The sequence below is a fragment of the Anolis sagrei genome, chromosome 9 (assembly GCF_037176765.1).
Source record: "Anolis sagrei isolate rAnoSag1 chromosome 9, rAnoSag1.mat, whole genome shotgun sequence".
In the NCBI taxonomy this organism is placed as follows: domain Eukaryota; kingdom Metazoa; phylum Chordata; class Lepidosauria; order Squamata; family Dactyloidae; genus Anolis; species Anolis sagrei.
The window spans coordinates 378,413-403,462 of record NC_090029.1 but is presented as its reverse complement, the minus strand read 5'-3'; the positions used below and the strand labels follow the sequence as shown (position 1 = coordinate 403,462).

The 25,050-nt window shown below is 45.9% G+C and overlaps 2 protein-coding genes across 4 annotated transcripts in view; one reads left to right on the top strand and one right to left on the bottom strand.

Annotated features, from left to right (window-relative positions):
- Positions 1 to 8,388: 8,388 nt before the first annotated feature.
- Positions 8,389 to 19,702, top strand: ISLR (immunoglobulin superfamily containing leucine rich repeat). Of its 2 annotated transcripts, none has more exons than XM_067471182.1 (2): positions 8,389 to 8,477; positions 18,273 to 19,702. In XM_067471182.1, exon 2 carries the CDS (start codon positions 18,300 to 18,302, stop codon positions 19,560 to 19,562), a length of 1,263 nt encoding a protein of 420 aa, XP_067327283.1. In that variant the 5' UTR covers positions 8,389 to 8,477; positions 18,273 to 18,299; the 3' UTR covers positions 19,563 to 19,702. The 2 variants fall into 2 exon arrangements, with proteins under 2 accessions (XP_067327283.1, XP_067327284.1); XM_067471183.1 differs by having other exon boundaries at positions 8,419 to 8,477; positions 18,278 to 19,702.
- Positions 19,703 to 21,612: 1,910 nt separating this feature from the next.
- The window catches only part of STRA6 (signaling receptor and transporter of retinol STRA6), a 57,136-nt gene continuing 53,698 nt past the window's right edge, over positions 21,613 to 25,050 (bottom strand). For both annotated transcript variants that reach the window (XM_067471181.1, XM_067471180.1), the window contains exon 17: positions 21,613 to 22,917. In XM_067471181.1, coding sequence (XP_067327282.1) covers positions 22,739 to 22,917 — 179 coding nt within the window. In that variant the 3' untranslated portion in view covers positions 21,613 to 22,738. The remainder of the gene's footprint in view (positions 22,918 to 25,050) is intronic.

Genomic DNA, 25,050 nt, shown 5'->3' with positions numbered 1-25,050 from the left:
CAAGAAGCAGGAATATTGCATTCAAAGCACCCCTGACAGATGGCCATCCAGCCTCATAGAATCCTAGAGTGGGAAGAGACCTCCTGGGCCATCCTCCAGTCCAACCCCATTCTGCCAAGAAGCAGGAATATTGCATTCAAAGCACCCCTGACAGATGGCCACCCAGCCTCATAGACTCCTAGAGTTGGAAGAGACCTCCTGGGCCATCCTCCAGTCCAACCTCATTCTGCCAAGAAGCAGGAATATTGCATTCAAAGCACCCCTGACAGATGGCCATCCAGCCTCATAGAATCCTAGAGTGGGAAGAGACCTCCTGGGCCATCCTCCAGTCCAACCCCATTCTGCCAAGAAGCAGGAATATTGCATTCAAAGCACCCCTGACAGATGGCCATCCAGCCTCATAGACTCCTAGAGTTGGAAGAGACCTCCTGGGCCATCATCCAGCAACCTCATTCTGCCAAGAAGCAGGAATATTGCATTCAAAGCACCCCTGACAGATGGCCACCCAGCCTCATAGAATCCTAGAGTTGGAAGAGACCTCCTGGGCCATCCTCCAGTCCAACCCCATTCTGCCAAGAAGCAGGAATATTGCATTCAGAGCACCCCGGACAGATGGCCATCCAGCCTCATAGAATCCTAGAGTTGGAAGAGACCTCCTGGGCCATCCTCCAGCAACCCCATTCTGCCAAGAAGCAGGAATATTGCATTCAGAGCACCCCTGACAGATGGCCATCCAGCCTCATAGACTCCTAGAGTGGGAAGAGACCTCCTGGGCCATCATCCAGTCCAACCCCATTCTGCCAAGAAGCAGGAATATTGCATTCAAAGCACCCCTGACAGATGGCCATCCAGCCTCATAGACTCCTAGAGTTGGAAGAGACCTCCTGGGCCATCATCCAGCAACCCCATTCTGCCAAGAAGCAGGAATATTGCATTCAGAGCACCCCTGACAGATGGCCATCCAGCCTCATAGACTCCTAGAGTTGGAAGAGACCTCCTGGGCCATCCTCCAGCAACCCCATTCTGCCAAGAAGCAGGAATATTGCATTCAGAGCACCCCTGACAGATGGCCATCCAGCCTCATAGACTCCTAGAGTGGGAAGAGACCTCCTGGGCCATCATCCAGTCCAACCCCATTCTGCCAAGAAGCAGGAATATTGCATTCAAAGCACCCCTGACAGATGGCCATCCAGCCTCATAGACTCCTAGAGTTGGAAGAGACCTCCTGGGCCATCATCCAGCAACCCCATTCTGCCAAGAAGCAGGAATATTGCATTCAGAGCACCCCTGACAGATGGCCATCCAGCCTCATAGACTTCTAGAGTGGGAAGAGACCTCCTGGGCCATCATCCAGTCCAACCCCATTCTGCCAAGAAGCAGGAATATTGCATTCAAAGCACCCCTGACAGATGGCCATCCAGCCTCATAGACTCCTAGAGTTGGAAGAGACCTCCTGGGCCATCATCCAGTCCAACCCCATTCTGCCAAGAAGCAGGAATATTGCATTCAGAGCACCCCTGACAGATGGCCATCCAGCCTCATAGACTCCTAGAGTGGGAAGAGACCTCCTGGGCCATCATCCAGTCCAACCCCATTCTGCCAAGAAGCAGGAATATTGCATTCAAAGCACCCCTGACAGATGGCCACCCAGCCTCATAGAATCCTAGAGTGGGAAGAGACCTCCTGGGCCATCATCCAGTCCAACCCCATTATGCCAAGAAGCAGGAATATTGCATTCAAATCACCCCCGACAGATGGCCATCCAGCCTCTGCTTAAAAGCCTCCAAAGAAGGAGCCTCCACCACATTCTGGGGCAGAGAGTTCCACTGCTGAACGGCTCTCACAGTCAGGAGATCTCACAGACAGGAAACCCTGTCATGGATTGGAAATGATCAATGAAAGGAACCTTCCATTTGCAACTCTAAAAGGGTACAGGCCATTGGGATGGACTCCCCTGTGTTCGCTTTGGGTTCTAGTCCGAACCTGAAGGGAGACATTTCATATAATAAACTTTTTTTTTGTAACCCACAAACACTCAATGTTACAACCACACAAGATACAGAATCATAGAATCGTAGAATCCTAGAATGGGAAGAGACCTCCTGGGCCATCATCCAGTCCAACCCCATTCTGCCAAGAAGCAGGAATATTGCATTCAAATCACCCCTGACAGATGGCCATCCAGCCTCTGCTTAATAGCTTCCAAAGAAGGAGCCTCCACCACACTCCTTCCGGGGCAGAGAGTTCCACTGCTGAACGGCTCTCACAGTCATAGAATCCTAGAGTGGGAAGAGACCTCCTGGGCCATCATCCAGTCCAACCCCATTCTGCCAAGAAGCAGGAATATTGCATTCAAAGACCACCACCCCCCGACAGATGGCCATCCAGCCTCTGTTTAAAAGCTTCCAAAGAAGGAACCTCCACCACACTCCGGGGCAGAGAGTTCCACTGCTGAACGGCTCTCACAGTCAGGAGATCTCACAGACAGGAAACCCTGTCATGGATTAGAAATGATCAATGAAAGGAACTTCCATTTGCAACCGGAAAGGGAACAAGCCATTGGGATGGACTCCCTTGTGTTCGCTTTGGGTTCTAGTCCGAACCTGAAGGGAGACATTTAATATAATAAACTTTTTTTTGTAACCCACAAACACTCAACGTTACAACCACACAAGATACAGAATCATAGAATCGTAGAATCCTAGAATGGGAAGAGACCTCCTGGGCCATCATCCCATCCAACCCCATTCTGCCAAGAAGCAGGAACATTGCATTCAAAGAACCCCTGACAGATGGCCATCCAGCCTCTGCTTAAAAGCTTCCAAAGAAGGAGCCTCCACCACACTCCCTCCGGGGCAGAGAGTTCCACTGCTGAACGGCTCTCACAGTCAGGAGATCTCTATGCTGGACTTCGTATCACATAATTGCAAGTCGAACACTTCTCAAGCGTCTAGGACTGTGTGACATTATTATTATTATTATTATTATTATTATTATTGACACCAAAGCACAGTATGTCACGGCAAACGAGATCTATATGCTGGGTTTCGTATCACATAATCGCAAGTTGAACACTTCCCAAGCGTCTAGGACTGTGAGATGTATTATTTGTATTATTATTATTTAGTAGTAATAGTACAATAGACCTCATTTCATAGAATCCTAGAATCCAAGAGTTGGAGGAGACCTCCTGGGCCATCCAGTCCAACCCCATTCTGCCAAGAAGCAGGAATATTGCATTCAAAGCACCCCCGACAGATGGCCATCCAGCCTCTGCTTCAAAGTCTCCACCACACTTGGGGGCAGAGAGTTCCACTGCTGAACAGCTCTCTCTCCCAGTCAGGAAGTTCTTCCTCATGTTCAGGTGGAATCTCCTTTCTTTCCTGTAGTTTGAAGCCATGGCTCCATTGCGTCCTAGTCTCCAGGGAAGCAGATAGGAAGCCTGCTCCCTCCTCCGTCTCATAGTTATCCCTGGCCCTCATCATGTCTCCTCTCAGCCTTCTCTTCTACAGCTAAACATGCCCAGCTCTTTATGCCACTCCTCATAGGGCTTGTTCTCCAGACCCTTGATAATTTTAGTCGCCCTCCTCTGGACACATTCCAACTTAGAGTCAATATCTCTCTTGAATTGTGGTGCCCAGAATTGGGCACAATATTCCAGGTAAAGTGGTCTAATCACGGCGGAATAGAGCAAGGGGAGCAGGACTTCCCTGGACCTTGTTCTCCAGACCCTTGGCCATTTTAGTCATAGAATCCTAGATTCACCTACATCCAGAGAGCACTGTGGACTCAAAAATGATGGATCTGGACCAAACTTGGCAAGGATACTCTATATGCCCAAATATGAACACTGGTGAAGTTTGGGGAAAATAGATGTTGACATTTGGGAGTTGTAGTTGTTGGGATTTATAGTTCACGTACAATCAAAGAGCATTCTGAACTCCACCAACAATGGAATTGAACCAAACTTGACACACAGAACTCCCGTGACTGACAGAAAAAATTGGAAGGGTTTGGTGGGCATTGACCTTGAGTTTTGGAGTTGTAGTTCACCTACATCCAGAGAGCACTGTGGACTCAATGAAGGGTCTATACCAAACTTGGCACGAATGCTCAATATGCCCAGATGTGAACACTGGTGGAGTTTGGGGAAAACAGACTTTAACATTTGGGAGTTTTAGTCACTGGGATTTGTAGTTCAGTGAGAATCAAAGAGCATTCTGAATCCCACCAATAGAAGTGGGCCAAGCTTCCCACACAGAACCCACATGACAAACAGAATATATTGTATTTTCTGGTGGTCTTTGGTGACCCTTCTGACACCCCCTCGTGACCCCTCCAAGGGTCCCCACCCCACCCAAGGTGAGAAATGCTGCTCTAGAACCTACTCTAGAAAAGGGTGATGTATGGTGCCGAAGCCTGTTTCCCAAATAGGACTGCTTCTATTTTGTTCCATTTTGAGATGTCATTCTTATTTGTGCTCAATGGCGGCTTCTGGTTGCTTCTAGTCCACAACCTGCTGAACCAATATCAACTTATTTGCAATCTAAAACTTTATTTGGAGCGTTTATATCCTTTCCTTCAGCCAAAGAAAGTTCTCCAAAAATGGCTAACAAACTGTCAATTCTCTGTCGTGTTCACTGCCATGGCTCACCAAAGTTTGGTACGGCACCATCACTTTTTGCCAGAGGACACGGAGGACCTTGTTAGATGACAACTCCTAGGATTCCATGGCATTAAAGAGGTATCAAAGTGCATTAATTATATAGTGGAGATCGGGCACGGGCAAATTTTGGCCCTCTGGTGTTTGGCACTCCAACTCCAAAGGGGGAAAAGGACAGGGAATTGTGGGAGTTGAAGTCCAAAACATCGGGGGGGGGGGGGGGGCAAAGTTTGCCCATGTTTTGTCTTCAAGGCTGACATCCAGACCAAGAACCCATCCTGGCACACATTTTCCGGGTACGTTTACAAACGTTTACAAAAGCCAAAGGCCTTCCGAACCACAATTTCAGTTTTTTCCTAAAGGAAAGGAGGGAGGTTGCTGGGGAGCGAGTTCCATAAGTGGGGGCCACCACTGAGTAGGCCCTGTCGCTTGTCCCCACCAGACACGTTTGCGAGGCTGGTGGGACCGAGAGCAGGGTCTCCCCAGTGAGTCTTAAACTATGAGATGGAATATAGAGGGAGATACGTTCCGAGAAGTAAGCTGGGCCGGAGCCGCATAGGACTTTATAGGCCAAGACCAGCACAAACCATCCTGGCACACATTTTCCGGGTACGTTCACAAACCAACCAATGTTTACAAACCATCCTGGCACACTTTTTCTGGGTATGTTAACAAACCAACCTTCTGGGTATGTTCACAAACCAACTAACGTTTACAAACCATCCTGGCACACGTTTCCTGGGTACATTCACAAACCAACCAATGTTTACAAACTATCATGGCACACATTTCCCGGGTTTCTTTACAAACCAACTTTCTGGATACACTCACAAACCAACCAACATTTACAAACCACCATGGCACACATTTTCCGGGTACGTTAAAAAGCCAACCTTCTGGGTATGTTCACAAACCAACTAACGTTTACAAACCATCCTGGCACACTTTTTCTGGGTACGTTAACAAACCAACCTTCTGGGTATGTTCACAAACCAACTAATGTTTACAAACCATCCTGGCACACCTTTTCTGGTTATGTTTACAAACCAACCTGGGTACACTCACAAACCAACCAATGTTTACATACCATCCTGGCACACATTTTCTGGGTACATTCACAAACCAACTAATGTTTACAAACCATCATGGCACATACTTTCTGGGTTTGTTTACAAACCAACCTTCTGGATACACTCACAAACCAACCAACATTTACAAACCATCCTGGCACACATTTTCCGGGTACATTCACAAACCAACCAATGTTTACAAACCATCACAGCACACATTTTCCGGGTACATTCACAAACCAACCTTCTGGAAATGCTCACAAACCAACCAACATTTACAAACCATCATGGCACACATTTTCCGGGTTTGTTTACAAACCATCCTTCTGGATACGCTCACAAACCAACCAACGTTTACAAACCATCGTGGCACACTTTTTCTGGGTATGTTTACAAACCATCATGGCACACATTTTCTGGGTTTGTTTACAAACCAACCTTCTGGATACTCTCACACACCAACCAACGTTTACAAACCATCATGGCACACATTTTCCGGGTTTGTTTACAAACCAACCTTCTGGATATGCTTACAAACCAACCAATGTTTACAAACCATCATGGCACACTTTTTCTGGTTATGTTTACAAACCATCATGGCACACATTTTCCGGGTTTGTTTACAAACCATCCTTCTGGATACGCTCACAAACCAACCAACGTTTACAAACCATCATGGAACACATTTTCCGGGTTTGTTTACAAACCAGTCTTCTGGATACACTCACAAACCAACCAACATTTACAAACCTTCATGGCACACATTTTCTGGGTTTGTTTACAAACCAACCTTCTGGATACTCTCACACACCAACCAACGTTTACAAACCATCATGGCACACATTTTCCGGGTTTGTTTACAAACCAACCTTCTGGATATGCTTACAAACCAACCAATGTTTACAAACCATCATGGCACACTTTTTCTGGTTATGTTTACAAACCATCATGGCACACATTTTCCGGGTTTGTTTACAAACCATCCTTCTGGATACGCTCACAAACCAACCAACGTTTACAAACCATCATGGAACACATTTTCCGGGTTTGTTTACAAACCAGTCTTCTGGATACACTCACAAACCAACCAACATTTACAAACCTTCATGGCACACATTTTTTGGGTTTGTTTACAAACCAACCTTCTGGATACTCTCACACACCAACCAACGTTTACAAACCATCATGGCACACATTTTCCGGGTTTGTTTACAAACCAACCTTCTGGATATGCTTACAAACCAACCAATGTTTACAAACCATCATGGCACACTTTTTCTGGTTATGTTTACAAACCATCATGGCACACATTTTCCGGGTTTGTTTACAAACCATCCTTCTGGATACGCTCACAAACCAACCAACGTTTACAAACCATCATGGAACACATTTTCCGGGTTTGTTTACAAACCAGTCTTCTGGATACACTCACAAACCAACCAACATTTACAAACCTTCATGGCACACATTTTTTGGGTTTGTTTACAAACCAACCTTCTGGATACTCTCACACACCAACCAATGTTTACAAACCGTCATGGCACACATTTTCCGGGTACATTTACAAACCAGCCTTCTGGGTATGTTCACAAACCAACCAAAGTTTACAAACCATCGCAGCACACATTTTCTGGGTATGTTTACAAACCAACCTTCTGGATACTCTCACACACCAACCAACGTTTACAAACCATCATGGCACACATTTTCCGGGTACGTTTACAAACCAGCCTTCTGGATATACTCACAATCCAACCAACGTTTACAAACCATCATGGCACACATTTTCCAGGTTTGTTCACAAACCAACCAACGTTTACAAACCATCCTGGCACACGTTTTCTGGTTACATTTACAAACCAACCTTCTGGATATGCTCACAAACCAATGTTTACGAACCATCCTGGCACACATTTTATGAGTACATTTACAAACCAACCAATGTTTACAAACCATCCTGGCACACATTTTCTGGGTATGTTTACAAACTAGCCTTCTGGGTAAGTTCACAAACTACCCAAGTTTACAAACCATCCTGGCACACATTTTCGGGTACGTTCACAAACCAACCAACGTTTACAAACCATCCTGGCATCCTTGATATGTTCACAAACTAATCTTTCATGTTGTTAACCACCCCTTGGCTTCAACATTAAATGCTGTATTTTTGACACGGATTGGCACTATAAGAGACTCACAACCCTCACAGGAGCCTTTCCCACTTTTTATCCAATGCGTATGGCATTTTAGGGAGGATTAAAAAAAAGAGAGCGAGCCCTTCTCATGTTTCTTATAAGCGCGTAATCCATCATGGGAAGGAACGGGCAGGATGGAGGAAGTCTGATCAAATGGAACAATTTGCGGATTGCTCGGAGGGACAGGGAAGGAGGGAAGGAAATGACGGATTCCAGTGCCGATGAGTTTGGGAAGGCTGCTCATCAGACTGGGCAGATGTGAGGAATGTGGGATTGAGAACTGAGGATGGAAGGGAAAAAAGAAAAAAGGTTGAAAGTGGGAGAAAAAGCGAGAGAGGAGAACCTTTGACACATTTTTATTTTTTTGGTGAGGCCTGTGCAAAACCAGAACCACTTTTTTGGCGGCGGGACCAGTCGGAGGCTGGGTTTGGTCACTGTTATTAATAAACGTCGTTGGAATGCGCGAGGCTGTCAGAACCCGGAGCAATGTTTACTCAGTTTCCTGGCTGAAGACTCTTTCAGGACAAAAGGAAGGCGGCCCAGAAAGAGGTAAAGGAAGAGGGGGAAACCCATCCCTCCCGATTCTATATATACAAGCCTTTCTCTGTATACATTTTTGGCTCAAGCTTGGGCCTCTCCGCCTGTAAACTTTCGCTTTCCCCTTTTCTACGTAACTCTTTTCGTTTTGCATCACTGATGGAAACTCAACAAAAGAAAACATATGTGCGTGATTCGGATGGTGAAGTATTTTCCAGAAAGACTTTAGATGAGAACGAAGGCAGAGAGCAGGGATCATCTTTGAACAGAAATATAATAATTTGTCAGGGCTGTTCTTGAAAAAACGAGTGTTGTTTGCCTTTTGGAAAAAAAACTTGGCAAATGTATTGTCGAAGGCTTTCATGGCCGGAATCACTGGGTTGTTGTAGGTTTTTTTGGGCTATATGGCTATGGTCTAGAGGCATTCTCTCCTGAAGTTTCGCCTGCATCCTCAGAGGTAGTGAGGTCTCTTGGAACTAGGAAAAAGGGTTTATGTATCTGTGGAATGACCAGGGTGGGACAAAGGACTCTTGTCTGCTGGAGCTAGGTGTGAATGTTTCAACTGACCACCTTGATTAGCATTTGATTGCCTGGCAGTGCCTGGAGCAATCTTTTGTTGAGAGGTGATTAGATGTCCTTGTTGTAGGTTTTTTTGGGCTCTATGGCAATGGTCTAGAGGCATTCTCTCCTGACGTTTCGCCTGCATCTATGGCAAGCATCCTCAGAGGTAGTGAAGTCTGTTGGAACTAGGAAAAAGGGTTTATATATTTGTGGAATGATGTCCAGGGTGGGACAAGGAAGTCTTGTCTGTTGGAGCTTAGGACACTAAGATCATCTGGGGAGGCCCTACTCTCTGTCTCGCCTACATCACAGGCGCGCTTGGCGGGGACGAGAGGCAGGGCCTTCTCAGTGGTGGCCCCTCGGCTGTGGAACGCCCTGCCTGCAGATATCAGACCGGCCCCCTCCCTGCTGGCGTTTTGGAGGAAAGTGAAGACCTGGCTGTTCGAACAAGCATTCGATTAAACAGTGTAATTGAACATAGGAATACGGAATAATGGATGACGAGACTGGATTCTGATTTTACTGTTGAGGCGCTCATGATTGTTATGCTGATGTTAATGATTTATGTGATAATTGTTTTTAATTGCCCTATACTTGTTTTGTGATGTTTTGTACTGATGTTGTTTGCTGTTTTGAGTCGCCTGAGGGATGAGAAAAGCCGTATAGAAATAAAGTAAATAAATAAATAAATAAATAAATAAATAAATGTTTCAACTGACCATCTTGATTAGCATTTGATGGCCTGGCAGTGCCTGGAGCAAACTTTTGTTGAGAGGTGATTAGTTGTCCTTGTTTGTTTCCTCTCTGAGGAACCAACCTGGACACAACATTTATTTGAGAACACAGAAATGCTGGACCACTCTCACAACCACCATGTCAGACGACACAGAGAAGCCACTGAAATACACAAGAAGCAGGTGGACAATGTCAACAGAAAGGAAGAGACCATGAAAATGAACAAAATCTGGCTACACCAGTATTAAAAAAAACTCTAGAATTATAACAGCACAACAACAGAGAGGAAACAAACAAGGACATCTAATCACCTCTCAACAAAAGATTGCCCCAGGCACTGCCAGGCCATCCAATGCTAATCAAGGTGGTCAGTTGAAACATTCCCACCTAGCTCCAGCAGACAAGAGTCCTTTGTCCCACCCTGGTCATTATTCCAGATATATAAACCCTTCTTCCTAGTTCCATAGATGCAGGCGAAACGTCAGGAGAGAATGCCTCTAGACCATGGCCATACAGCCATAAAAAAAATGACAACAACCCATTCACACTTCGCTCCAGCGGACAAGAGTCCTTTGTCCCACCCTGGTCATTATTCCAGATATATAAACCCTTTTTCCTAGTCCCAACAGACCTCCCAACCTCTGAGGATGCTTGCCATAGATGCAGGCGAAACGTTAGGAGAGAATGCCACTAGACCATGGCCATATAGCCTGAAAAAACCTACAACAACCCAAACTTGGCAAAGTTGTCTTTTTGGATAAACAATTCCCAGAAACTGGGTTGCTATGAGTTTTCTGGACTGTATGGCCATGTTTTCCAGTCTGTAAACCGCTGAGCTGCCAAATTTGCTGACCAAAAGGTCAGAGGTTCAAATCCGGGGAGCGGGGGTAAGCTCCCACTGTTAGCCCCAGCTTCTTCCAATAAGCAAATGTGAATAGGTCAATAGGTACCACTTTGGTGGGAAGGTAACTGTGCCCCATGCAGTCATGCTGACCACACGGCCTTGGAGGTGTCTATGCACGACGCTGGCTTACAAATGGAGATAAGCATCACCCCAGAGAGTCGGACATGGCTGGACTTCATGTCAGGGGGAAACCTTTACTTTTCCTTAATATAGTAGTCCTGGTATATTGTATGTAGTACTAATAATGTAGTAATAATATAATATATTGTATATTGCATATATTCCAACTTACGATATGGTACAACATAATATGTAATACTAATACTATAATGTACAGGTAGTGTATTATATATATTATCAATATACTACAGTGGGCTAAAGTGCTGAGCGGCTGAAGTTGCTGACCGAAAGGCTGGCAGTTCGAATCTGGGGAGCGTGGTGAGCTCCCGCTGTTAGCTCCAGCTTCTGCCAAATCTAGCAAATGTGAGTAGATCAAGAGGTACCGCTTCCGCACGAAGGCAATGGTGTTCCATGTTCATGCCGGCCACATGGCCTCGGAGGTGTCTATGAACAACGCCGGCTCTTAGTCTCAGGAATGGACGAAAAGCCCCAGAGTCGGACATGTCCAGACTTAATGTCCAGGGGAAAACTTGACCTTTTTAGTGTTTTAGTGAGAGAGAGAGCCAGCAGATTAAAGTGCTGTGCTGCTGATCTTGCTGACCAAAAGGTTGACAGATTGAGGTCAAAGAGCCGGGTGAGCTCCTGCTGTTAGCTCCAGCTTCTGCCAACCTAGCAATTCAAAAATGTGCAAATGTGAGTAGATCGATAGGTACTGCTGTGGCAGGAAGGTAACAGGGCTCCATGCAGTCATGCCAGTGGCCACATGACCTTGGAGGTGTCTATGGACAATGCTGGCTCTTCGGCTTAGAAATGGAGACGAGCATCCGAGTCCCAGAGTCAGACACAACTGGACTTAATGTCAGGGGCAAACCTTTACCTTTACTTATATACAGGTAGTCCTCAAGTTACGAACAAGGTTTGTTCTTAAGTTGAATTTAAATGTAAGTCAGAACTGGTTCATGTTTTAAGTGTAACTCCATATATATATATATATATATATATATATATATATATCTGTGGAATGTCCAGGATGGTTCTGGGTTGTTGTGAGTATTTCGGGCTATATAGCTATGTTCCAGTAGCATTCCCTCCTGACGTTTCACCTGCATCTGTGGCAAGCATCCTCAGGGGTTTGTTTAAAGGTCCGCTGGAAATGAAGTAAGTGGAGTATACCTATATCTGTGGGATGTCCAGTGGGCATTGACTGTTTGAAGCAAGTGTGAATGGTGCAATTGGCAAGCTTGATTAGCATTGAGTAGCCTTGCAGCTACAAAGTCAATCAGTGAGGTTATTTGATGCCTGTTGTTGTCTGGAGGCAATCTTTGTTTGGGAGGTGTTAACTGGCACTTGGTTGTCTGCTGTCTGGAGTTCCCCGTTTCTGATTTATAGTTCACCTACAACCAAAGAGCATTCTGAACCCCACCAACGATAGAATTGGACCAAACTTGGCACACAGATCTCCCATGACCAATAATGGAAAGGTCTGGTAGGTATTGACCTTGAGTTTGGAGTTGTAGTTCACCTACATCCAGAGAGCATGGTGGACTCAAACAATGATGTATCTGGACCAAACTTGGCACGAATACTCAATATGGCCAAATGTGAACATTGGTGGAGTTTGGGGAAAATAGACATTGACATTTGGGAGTTGTAGTTGCTGGGATTTATAGTTCACCTACAATCCAAGAGCATTCTGAAGTCCACCAATGATGGAACTGAACCAAACGTGGCACACAGGATTCCCATGACCAATAGAAAATACTAGCAGCATTTAGGGGTCATTGACCTTGAGTTTGAGAGTTGTAGTTCACCTACATCCAGAGAGCACGGTGGACTCAAACAATGATGGATCTGGACCAAACTCGGCACAAATACTCAATATACTCAAATGTGAACACTGGTGGAGTTTGGGGGAAATAGAATCTTGACATTTGGGAGTTGTAGTTGCTGGGATTTATAGTTCACCTACAATCAAAGAGTATTCTGAACTCCACTAACTATGGAATCGAACCAAACTTGGCACACAGAACTCCCATGATCAACAGAAAATACTGGAAGGGTTTGGTGGGCATTGACCTTGAGTTTGGGAGCTGTAGTTCACCTACATCCAGAGAGCACTGTGAACTCAAACAATGATGGATCTGGACCAAACTTGGCCAATATGGCCAAATGTGAACACTGGTGGAGTTTGGGGGAAATAGACCTTGACATTTGGGAGTTGTAGTTGCTGGGATGTATAGTTCACCTGCAATCAAAGAGTATTCTGAACCCTACCAATGATAGAATTGGGCCAATCTTCCCACACAAAACCCCCATGACCAACAGAAAATACTGTGTTTCCTGATGGTCTTTGGTGACCCTTCTGAGACCTCCTTATGACCCCCCAGGGGTCCCGACCCCCAGGGTGGGAATCAGTGTTCTAAACAAAGGATGCCTCCAGGCACAACAGCCATGCTACCTCTATGCAAATAACCTCACTGATTGACTTTGCAAGTGCAAGACTACTCAATGCTAATCAATCTGGCTAATTGCAACATTCACACTTGCTTCAAACAGACATAAGTTCTTTCTCCCACCCTGGACATTCCACACACCCACACCCATATATATATATATGGGAGCCACTGGTGGCGCAGTGGGTTAAACCACTGAGCTGCTAAACTTGTTGACTGAAAGGTCGCAGGTTCAAATCCAGGAAGCGGGGTGAGCTCCCGCTGTTAGCCCCAGCTTCTGTCAACCTAGCAGTTTGAAAACATGCAAGTGTGAGTAGATCAATAGGTACTGCTCTGATGGGAAGGTAATGGTTCTCCATGCAGTCATGCTGGCCACATGAGCTTGGAGGTGTCTACGGACAACGTCGGCTTTTCGGCTTAGGAACGGAGATGAGCACCAACTCCCAGAGTCGGACACGACTAGGGGAAAACCTTTACCTATATATATATCGGTATAATCGGTATATCGGTATAAAACACACACACACACATTCCACTTGCCTCACTTCCAACAGACCTCTGAACAAACCTCTGAGGATGCTCACCACAGATGTGGGTGAAATGTCAGGAGAGAATGTTACTGGAACCTGAAAAACTCACAACAACACAAAACCAGTCCTGTTAACAAGGCTGGCCACTGGCCACCGCGTTTCATGGCTATCCTGGGTGAGCTATGGCAAACTAGCCTCTTTCTCTCTGCAGCTCATTTGACTTCTGGGTCCAGCCCGCAGCTACCCAGTTGCCCGTTCCCACTCCCAGACTCCATGTGTTTGGATAAACTCAGGATGATTTCACCGCGCTTGGGGAGAGTGAGATCAGAAATGGCCTTGGATGCTGCGCTGGCAGGAGGATGAGGTCTTGCTCCCATTTCAGGCATGTGATCATCGCCACTCTCTCGCTCGCTCGGCAAGGCCGTACACAGCCAGAGAGGTGCAACCAAAGCAGCATCACTTATGCGCCGGAGAGGGCACTTTGGGAGTGATAGGCATGCAAGAAGCGCTCTCCAGACTGGGTTGAGATCAAGGCCAGATTTACGCATTAGCTAAGAAGGAGGCTGTTTAGGGCATTAGGTTAGGAAGCAGCTCTGGAAAACATACTTTTCAGCTTCTACATCCTTATTAGAATCATGCAACATCTGATCCAGTTTCCAGCCTTAACGTGTCTTCAGGCACATTCCCACATTGGAGTTAATTCAGTCTGACACGGCTCAGTGTTATGGAATCTAACCCCCTTCTGCCATGCAGGGAGGCTCAGTCTAAGCACTACCGACAGAGGGCCACTCAGCCTTTGTTTAACAATGTCCAGAGTGGGAGAAGGAAATGTAAGGGCAGGAACAAAAGCAGCAATACTCTATGACCCACCTACATGGCTTTGGTATACTTAGCTTCACGTACTTTCACATTCCTATCAACAACAACAACAACAACTTGTTATCGAAGGCTTTCATAACAATAACAACAACAACAACAACAACAACAACATGGCTTTCATGGTTGGAATCACTGGGTTAATGTGAGTTTTCCAGGTAATATGACCATGTTCCAGAAGCATTCTCTCCTGACATTTCACCCACATCTATGGAAGACATTCTCAAAGGTTGTGACATTTGTTGGAAACTAGACAAAGGGGGTTTATATCTATCATCTATCTATCTATCTATCTATCTATCTATCTATCTATCTATCTATCTTCCTTCTATTCTTCCCTTCCATCCATTCTTCTATTCCACCCTTCCTTCCTTCCTTCCTTCCTTCCCTTATTCTTTTCTTCCTTCTCTCCTTCCTCCCTCCCTCCATTCCCTCCCTCCCTTCTCTTTTTCCTCCCTCCCGCCTTTCCTTCCTTGCTTCCATGCCACCTGTTCTTCTTCCTTCCTTCCTTCCTTCCTTCCTTCCTTCCTTCCTTCCTTCCTTCCTTCTCTTTTCTCTTTCCTTCTCTCTTCCCTTCCTTATTACCCCCCTCCATCCCTCCCTTTTTTCTTTGTCCATCTTTTCTTCCTCCCATTCATCCTTCCTTCCTTTATATCTTTCCTCCCTCCTCTCCTCCCTCCCTCCATTCCTTCTCTTTTTCCTCCCTCCCGCCTTTCCTTCCTTGCTTCCATGCCATCTGTTCTTCTTCCTTCCTTCCTTCCTTCCTTCCTTCCTTCCTTCCTTCCTTCCTTCCTTCTCTTTCCTCTTTCCTTCTGTCTTCCCTTCCTTATTACCCCCCTCCATCCCTCCCTTTCTTCTTCCATCTTTTCCTTCCTCCCATTCATCCTCCCTTCCTTCTCTCCTTCCTTCCTTCCTTCCTTCCTTTATATCTTTCCTTCCATCTCTCCTCCCTCCCTTCTTTTTTTCCTCCCTCCCTCCTTTCCTTCCTTGCTTCCATGCCATCTGTCCTTCTTCCTTCCTTCCTTCCTTCTCTTTTCTCTTTCCTTCTCTCTTCCCTTCCTTATTACCCCCTCCATCCCTCCCTTTTTTTTGTCCATCTTTTCCTTCCTCCCATTCATCCTTCCTTCATATCTTTCCTCCCTCCTCTCCTCCCTCCCTCCATTCCTTCTCTTTTTCCTCCCTCCCGCCTTTCCTTCCTTGCTTCCATGCCATCTGTTCTTCTTCCTTCCTTCCTTCCTTCTCTTTTCTCTTTCCTTCTGTCTTCCCTTCCTTATTACCCCCCTCCATCCCTCCCTTTCTTCTTCCATCTTTTCCTTCCTCCCATTCATCCTCCCTTCCTTCTCTCCTTCCTTCCTTCCTTCCTTCCTTCCTTCCTTCCTTCCTTCCTTTATATCTTTCCTTCCATCTCTCCTCCCTCCCTTCTTTTTTTCCTCCCTCCCTCCTTTCCTTCCTTGCTTCCATGCCATCTGTCCTTCTTCCTTCCTTCCTTCTCTTTTCTCTTTCCTTCTCTCTTCCCTTCCTTATTACCCCCTTCCATCCCTCCCTTTTTTCTTCGTCCATCTTTTCCTTCCTCCCATTCATCCTCCCTTCCTTCCTTCTTTCCTTCCTTTATATCTTTCCTTCCTTCTCTCCTCCCTCCCTCCCTCCATTCCTTCTCTTTTTCCTCCCTCCCTCCTTTCCTTCCTTGCTTCCATGCCATCTGTCCTTCCTCCCTTCTCTTTTCTCTTTCCTTCTCTCTTCCCTTCCTTATTACCCCCCTCCATCTCTCCCTTTTTTCTTTGTCTTTTCCTTCCTCCCATTCATCCTTCCTTCCTTTATATCTTTCCTCCCTCCTCTCCTCCCTCCCTCCATTCCTTCTCTTTTTCCTCCCTCCCGCCTTTCCTTCCTTGCTTCCATGCCATCTGTCCTTCTTCCTTCCTTCCTTCCTTCCTTCCTTCTCTTTTCTCTTTCCTTCTGTCTTCCCTTCCTTATTACCCCCCTCCATCCCTCCCTTTCTTCTTCCATCTTTTCCTTCCTCCCATTCATCCTCCCTTCCTTCTCTCCTTCCTTCCTTCCTTTATATCTTTCCTTCCATCTCTCCTCCCTCCCTTCTTTTTTTCCTCCCTCCCTCCTTTCCTTCCTTGCTTCCATGCCATCTGTCCTTCTTCCTTCCTTCCTTCTCTTTTCTCTTTCCTTCTCTCTTCCCTTCCTTATTACCCCCTTCCATCCCTCCCTTTTTTCTTCGTCCATCTTTTCCTTCCTCCCATTCATCCTCCCTTCCTTCCTTCTTTCCTTCCTTCCTTTATATCTTTCCTTCCTTCTCTCCTCCCTCCCTCCCTCCATTCCTTCTCTTTTTCCTCCCTCCCTCCTTTCCTTCCTTGCTTCCATGCCATCTGTCCTTCCTCCTTCCTTCCTTCTCTTTTCTCTTTCCTTCTCTCTTCCCTTCCTTATTACCCCCCTCCATCCCTCCCTTTTTTCTTTGTCCATCTTTTCCTTCCTCCCATTCATCCTTCCTTCCTTTATATCTTTCCTCCCTCCTCTCCTCCCTCCCTCCATTCCTTCTCTTTTTCCTCCCTCCCTCCTTTCCTTCCTTGCTTCCATGCCATCTGTCCTTCCTCCTTCCTTCCTTCTCTTTTCTCTTTCCTTCTCTCTTCCCTTCCTTATTACCCCCCTCCATCCCTCCCTTTTTTCTTTGTCCATCTTTTCCTTCCTCCCATTCATCCTTCCTTCCTTTATATCTTTCCTCCCTCCTCTCCTCCCTCCCTCCATTCCTTCTCTTTTTCCTCCCTCCCTCCTTTCCTTCCTTGCTTCCATGCCATCTGTCCTTCCTCCTTCCTTCCTTCTCTTTTCTCTTTCCTTCTCTCTTCCCTTCCTTATTACCCCCCTCCATCCCTCCCTTTTTTCTTTGTCCATCTTTTCCTTCCTCCCATTCATCCTTCCTTCCTTTATATCTTTCCTCCCTCCTCTCCTCCCTCCCTCCATTCCTTCTCTTTTTCCTCCCTCCCTCCTTTCCTTCCTTGCTTCCATGCCATCTGTCCTTCTTCCTTCCTTCTCTTTTCTCTTTCCTTCTCTCTTCCCTTTCTTATTACCCCCCCCTCCATCCCTCCCTTTTTTCTTCGTCCATCTTTTCCTTCCTCCCGTTCATCCTCCCTTCCTTCTCTCCTTCTCTCCTTCCTTCCTTCCTTCCTTCCTTCCTTCCTTCCTTCCTTCCTTCCTTCCTTCCTTCCCTTATATCTTTTCTTCCTTCTCTCTTTCCTCCGTCCCTCCATTCCCTCCCTTCCGTCTCTTTTCCCTCCCTCCCTCCTTTCCTTCCTTGCTTCCATGCCATCTCTCCTTCCTTCCTTCCTTCTCTCTTCTCTTTCCTTCTCTCTTCCCTTCCTTATTACCCCCTTCCATCCCTCCCTCCTTTCCTCCCTTTTTTCTTCTTCCATCTTTTCCTTCCTCCCGTTCATCCTCCCTTCCTTCTCTCCTTCCTTCCTTCCTTCTTCCCTTCCTTCCTTCCATTACTGGGCAGCCAGTCCTCTTGGGAGGGAGTGCTAGCACGTGGCCCCCAAGTGAGAAAGTTTGCCCGTGCCTGGTGCCGATGGGGCCCAAACACCAAGAAGGCCCTGCTTGTTCACCTCTCTCTCTCTCTCTCTCTCTCTTGCAGCTCAGCAGGAAAAGGCAAGAGGAAGCCATGGACCGGCTGCTCTGCTTCTTAACCACGCTGCTCGTTGTGGGCGCCCAGAGTTGCCCAGAGGTTTGCCGGTGCATGGCTCTGAAGAAGTACGGCCGCCACATTGCCGACTGCTCTTACAAGGACCTGGAGGCCGTCCCCCTGGGCCTGCCCTCCAACGCGACCACCCTCACCTTGTCCGTCAACCGCATCCCCTCCTTGGGGGAAGACGCCTTTGCGGACGTGCCCAACTTGCAGGCTCTTTGGCTGTCCTACAACGAGATCGGTGGGATTTCCAGGGGCACCTTCTCCTCCTTGATGCACCTGCGGGCCATCGACCTCAGGCACAACCAGATCGTGGACTTCCCTTGGGGAGACCTGTCCAACCTCACCGCTTTGCAGCAACTGAAGCTGAGCAGCAACCGCTTGGAGAAGGTCCCTTGGAACGCCTTCCAGACCTTGAAAGACTTGCGGTCCCTTTGGCTTGACAACAACCATCTCGTGGTCCTCTTTGAGGGCACTTTTGACCCCATGCCTTGGTTGTCCCAGTTGCAGATCCACCACAACCCATTGAACTGTTCCTGTAGAAGCTGGTGGTTGAAGAAATGGTTGGAGAACACTTCGGTTTCCGTCTCGGAGAAGGAGTCCATCACTTGTGGTGCTCCTGAACATCTGAAAGGTCTCGTTCTTGGGAGGAACTTGAAAATGGACTGCATGCTGCCTTCGGTCCAACTGGTTTACCATTCCAGCTTAGGCAACAGTGTGTTGCATGATGGACTCACCCTCTTCTTGCACTGCAGCGCTGTGGGCAAGCCAACACCGGAGATCCGGTGGACCATCCAGACCTCTGCTCAAACTGTAGCCATCAACGGACCCAATGCAGAAGAAGGAGGAGACAACGCGCTTGCTGGTGTGACCTCTCCGCAGAAGAAAGGTGGACGCTTCCTGGTCTTCAAGAACGGCTCCATGGTCATCACCAACTTCAACAAGGCGGATGAAGGCCTCTATACTTGCCAGGCATTGAATGACGTCGGGTCTCGAGAGGTGTCCGTCAATGTCGCCTTGGCTAGCTCAGAGAGTCCAGACGACCGGCTCCAGAATGACATCCAAGCGAGCAAACCCAAAGCTAACTCTTGCGACAAAGAACACCCCAGGCCTGAAGGAAAGGTGGTGTTCATCTACCTGAACCCAAGAGCACCAAAGGCCAGCAGCAACAGAGGGACTGTGTGGGATCCATGGCTGTGGGCCAGTTCCTTTCTAGTTGCCTTGCTTTCCTTTTTGTAACTATAAGTATTCCGTATTTAGTATACAGTAGAATGCCCAAGTTGGCCCACGCCTGGTGTAGATGCACTCTAAGTTAACCAAGTATTATTGAGGTGAGGGAGAGAGACTATTTCCTCATTAAAGACCCCTTTGCTGCCTTATACTGATTCAGTTTCTTCTTTTATATTGACTGGGACTTTCTGTGTGCTGTTAAACCTTTGTACTTTATATCACAGGCAATAAAACACTCTTGTGTATAACAAAGTAACACAGTTTATTTATAACTTCTGGCTCCAACGCTTGTGGTTACATTTGTGTTTTGTTGCAATCTTGAGACTTACAGTCAGTATCATTTACTTGGTTAACTTAGAGTGCATCTACACTAGGCGTGGGCCAACTTGGGCCCTCCTTCCAGGTGTTTTGGACTTCAACTCCCACAATTCCTAACAGCCTACCGGCTGTTAGGAATTGTGGGAGTTGAAGTCCAAAACACCTGGAAGGAGGGCCCAAGTTGGCCCACGCCTGATCTACACTGTAGAATTAACACAGTTTAACATCACTTTAACTGCTTTGGAACCCTGGGAGTTGTGGTGCTAAACTTTCTCTGCCAAGGAGTGCTAATGTCTCACCAAACTACAACTCCCAGCATTGCAAAGCAGTCAAGAATTCAGTAGAGTCTCGCTTATCTCTCCATCTATGCCAAAGATAATCACCTGAAGCCTAACCCTACCAAGACACAAGTGTGTGCTTTCTACCTACGCAACCATGAAGCCAACAGGAAATTGGGAAGGGCAAGAGCTTGAACATTGATTCCATCCTAAATATCTCAGTATCACCTTACATTGAACACGACCATATAGGAAACACTGCTTGAACACCAAGCACAAAGTAGCTGCACGCAATAACATCCTGCGGAAACTTACTAGCAGCGCAAGGGGTGCAGACCCAAAATTAGTAAGAACATCAGCCCTGGCCTTACATCTGACTCAATATGCACAATACCACATTGTATTCAATATGTTTAATGCACATTACAGGGAACATATGTCAGGCTGGCTCTTCAGAATAAATCCAGTTTGATACCACTTTAACTCTGTTGTTTGTTGTTGTTTAACTGCCATGATTCAATGCAATGCTTGGAGTTGTAGTTTGGTGAGAAACCTCTCTTTAGCAGAGAAGGTGAAAGACCTTGTAAAACTGCAACTCCCAGGATTCTAGAGCTTAGAGCCGAGGCACTTAAAGTAGTGTAGAACCAAATTAATTAATCACTATGTAGATGTATCCACAGTCTAAGGCAAACGGACATATCTGGATGGGAGGCCATTAAAAGAGGAAAGTGCGAGTTGGGTTGTTGTAGGTTTTTTGGACTATATGGCCATGGTCTAGAGGCATTCTCTCCTGATGTTTTGCCTGCATCTATGGCAAGCATCCTCAGAGGTAGTGAGGTCTGTTGGAACTAGGAAAAAGGGTTTATGGAATGACCAGGGTGGGACAAAGGACTCTTGTCTGTTGGAGCTAGGTGCGAATGTTTCAACTGACCACCTTGAGTAGCATATAATGGCCTGACAGTGCCTAGAGCAAACTTTTGTTGAGAGGTGATTAGATGTCCTCAGGAGAGAATGCCTCTAGACCATGGCCATATAGCCCGAGAAAACCTACAACAACCCAGTGATTCCAGCCATGAAAGCCTTCGACAATACAATAAAAATAATGTTATGGTTGGGGGTCACCACAACATGAGGAAGTGTATGAAGGGGTCGCGGCATTAGGAAGGTTGATAAACACTGAAGTAAATGAAAGGGACTTGTTTTTCTAACCAAATATATATTTGCTGACATGTTGTGTCACCTGAATGAGAAAGCCCAGGCAACAACTCCAATGCAGGTTGCCAGGAAGGAGCTGTCCAAGGTGCTGAACCTGTTTGGCAGGAATTGATCAGCACCTTGGACAATTCTTTCCAAGTCTGGATGAAACCCTGGCATGGATTCACAGCCCCTGGATTTCCAATCCCAACTCTCACATCCTGAAGGCTGAAGATATCGCCAATGGGACAAAACCAAAGCTTGGTGAGTTGGTCACAATTTCATTTATTATTATTTCCACCAGAAGAGATCAACTCTCTGCATTCTACAATTGTGTTCATCTGGCTGGTTCCGGAGCGGACTTTTCCAGCTCCTACTATCAAGGAATTGTTGAGAACAGAAGTAAAAACGGAGGAGTGCAGGCGGTCTAGGAAGGAACCATGTGCAAATCTCCTTGAGATCATCAAGCGAGGAAGCTCGGAAAAGAAGTGGACTACAGCTCCCAGAATCCTCCACCCTCATGGTTGCCAATCATGGGGAAACTGGGAATTGTAACATCACAAAGGAACATTTCCAAGCTCAATGGAAAGATGACTTTTAGCCTTCCCCGTGAGGAATGAGTCAAATATTGTGATTGAAGCCGATTGACATATCTCTCCCACCTTCCATGTTGAAATGTCCTGGTCACCATGTTTAATAAAATTCATTCTTTCAGACATTTTGGAAAAATGGCGTCTACCTTGCTAAACGTGGCTGAGTCGGAGTTCAAAAAAAGTAAAACAGTCGATTCAGACTCTCTTTGCGTCCTTTGCTCCTACATTATCTGCCTCTTGACCACCAAAAGGAAACCAATTGTCCACACTTCTGACTCCCTTCCAACTTCCCATATTAGATTGTGTGGTGTGGTTACAACCAAGAGTCTTGTCATGATTCTAAACTTCTGACTCCCTTCCAACTTTGCATATTAGATTCTGTGGTGTGGTTGCAACCAACAGTCTTGTCATGATCGTTTCCTTCTCGCCTCATGATACCAAACCATCCTGATTGAAGAGACATATCTCCAAGAAGACTAGCAACTGAACAATTCTACCGGCCTCCACGGCCAAGAAACTCATCTACATGACAGTCAAAAAAGAGAGAAAGAGAGGCACTCGTTGGTGAAGAACCTGTAGGAAAGGAAGAAGAGAACTATGGCCAGCTATTGCTTCCTGCCTTTGGCTCTGCAATTCATCCGATGCTCTTGTCTCCAGTTTTGTTGGCCACGCTCTCGTGGTAGGACAAGAAGGTGTGCGGAAGAGCCAGCTGCCAACGGGAAAGAGGGACACAAGGATGAGAACACAAGGAAAGGCACGATGCGTCTTCCCAGTGGCCAAGTCCATGGTTTCCTATCAGCCGTCAAGGCTTGGCAAGGTTGGCTTTCATCCCGTTGGCCATGGCGTTGGAGAGCGCCCCTTTCCGGTGGGGCAGAAGGGAAGGGTTGTGGAGGAGGGTGTACGCCAGGCCCCACCGGGCACGGTTCTGCTGGCACTTGGCCGTCTTGGAGGCCTGCGTCTTGGTCTTCATGAGCTTGACCCCTGCCAGGCAGAACATAATAATAATAATCTATATAAATAAACATGTCATGTTCGCTTGTGGGATTAGCATAACTCACAAACCACCGGACGAATAGACACCAAATTTAGACACAAGACACCTCTCAGGCCAACAAGTGACCATCACTCGTAAAAACACTGAAAAACACAACAGGGGGGACTTAAAAAGCCAAAAAACCCAAATAATCACAACGCATGTGCAAAACCACATATCTACACATATATACAAATATGCACACACACAACACATATACACTGTATTATAATGTAATACAATATACTACTACTAATAATAATACGAAATTATAATTATATATTTTATATTACATGTAATATTACTAATAATTTTACAACACCAAATTTGGACACAAGACACTTAATAGTCTAATGAGTATCCATCACCCCTAAACACACACACACACACATACACACAAAACCCCAGCGGAACAGACTTCAAAACCCAAAAAGTGTACAATATATACATATACAGTCACATATACTCATATACATATACACATGCACACACGTATACACATACACACATATACACACAAATATGCATATAGACAAACACACACATACACACAATATGATGTGTCCATCACTTGTAAAAACACTGAAAAACATAGCAGAAGGGATTTAAAAAGCCAAAAAAACCCCCAAAAATCATAACACATGTGCAAAACCACATATATACACACTCAAAACTCATACACAGAAAGGGGGAAGGAAGAAGGGAATGAAGGAGGGCAAAAAAGAGGGAAAGAAGGAGAGAAGGAGAGAAGGAAAGAAAGAAAAGTAGAGAAGGAAGGAAGGAGAGAAGGAAATAAAAAAGTGAAAGAGGGATGGAAGGAGAGAAGGAACGAAAGAGAGAAAGAAGGAAGGAAGGAAGGAAGGAAATAGACAAGTGAAGGATGGAACCAAAGAGCAAAGGAAGTGAGAAAAGAAACAGGTAGAGAAGGAAGAAAGAAGAAGAGAAAGAAAAAGAGGGAAGGAAGGAGTGAAAAAAAGAAGGAGAAAGAGGGAGGGAAGGAGATAAGGAAGGAAAGAAAGACAGGTAGAGAAGGAAGGAGTGTGAGAAAGAGGGAAGGAAGGAGAGAAGGAAAGAAAGAAAGGTAGAGAAGGAAGGAAAGAGAAAAGGAAATAAAAAAGTGAAAGAGTGAAGGAAGGAGAGTAGGAATGAAAGACAGAAAGAGGGAAGGAAGGAAAGAGACAAGGAAGGATGGAACCAAAGAGCAAAGGAAGCGAGAAAAGAAAACACGTAGAGAAGGAAGAAAGAAGAAGAGAAAGAAAAAGAGGGATGGAAGGAAGGAGTGAAAGAAAGAAGGAGGAGAAAGAGGGAGGGAAGGTTTGCCACAGCAACGCGTGGCGGGTACAGCTAGTAATAACAATAACAACAACAACAACAACAACAACAACAACAACGAGGAGAGTGAAAACAACTAGGGGAACTACACAGGCCAGTTTTCCAAGGAGGATGTGTTAGAGAATGCATTGTTAGACAGGAATGCATTGGTACTAATCCTATTGTGTAAAACTGTGTGAAATATAGTTCTAATGGACATGTGGTCACACAATTGCCAATGATTAAGTGGGTGGTGATGCATATCTTAAGCGACAGGCTGAAAAGGCTGAGTCATGAGTCATGTGACATTCAAGATGAGGATGGCATCATCTTGATATAAAAGGATATAAAAGAAGGCAGGAAACACTTGTGCTTTCTCTTGCTGTATGCCTCTTGCTTGGGTACCTGTTTGCCTACGTCATTTATTTATTTATTTATTTATTTATTTGATGCATTTATTAACCGCCATTCTCAGCCCTTTAGGGCGACTCATGGCGGTGTACACACATATAAAAGACAATTTATGGAGAGGCAATTACAACAACATATAAGCTACATAACAATTACAAACTACACTAAAAATCCGCTTCATCTCGTAGTGGAATCATAACCAATCTCATATTCCTTGTTCCATTCCAGTCATCTTTACCACATTGTTATAGCACTTAATTAAATGCCTTCTCAAACAGCCACGTCTTGAGGCTTTTTCGGAAGGACATGAGGGAGGGCGCCTGTCTGATGTCTGCAGGGAGAGTGTTCCACAGCCGGGG

What these genes read in the sequence shown, in the direction of transcription:
- ISLR (XM_067471182.1), top strand. Translation starts at nt 18,300, where the DNA reads ATGGACCGGCTGCTCTGCTTCTTAACCACGCTGCTCGTTGTGGGCGCC.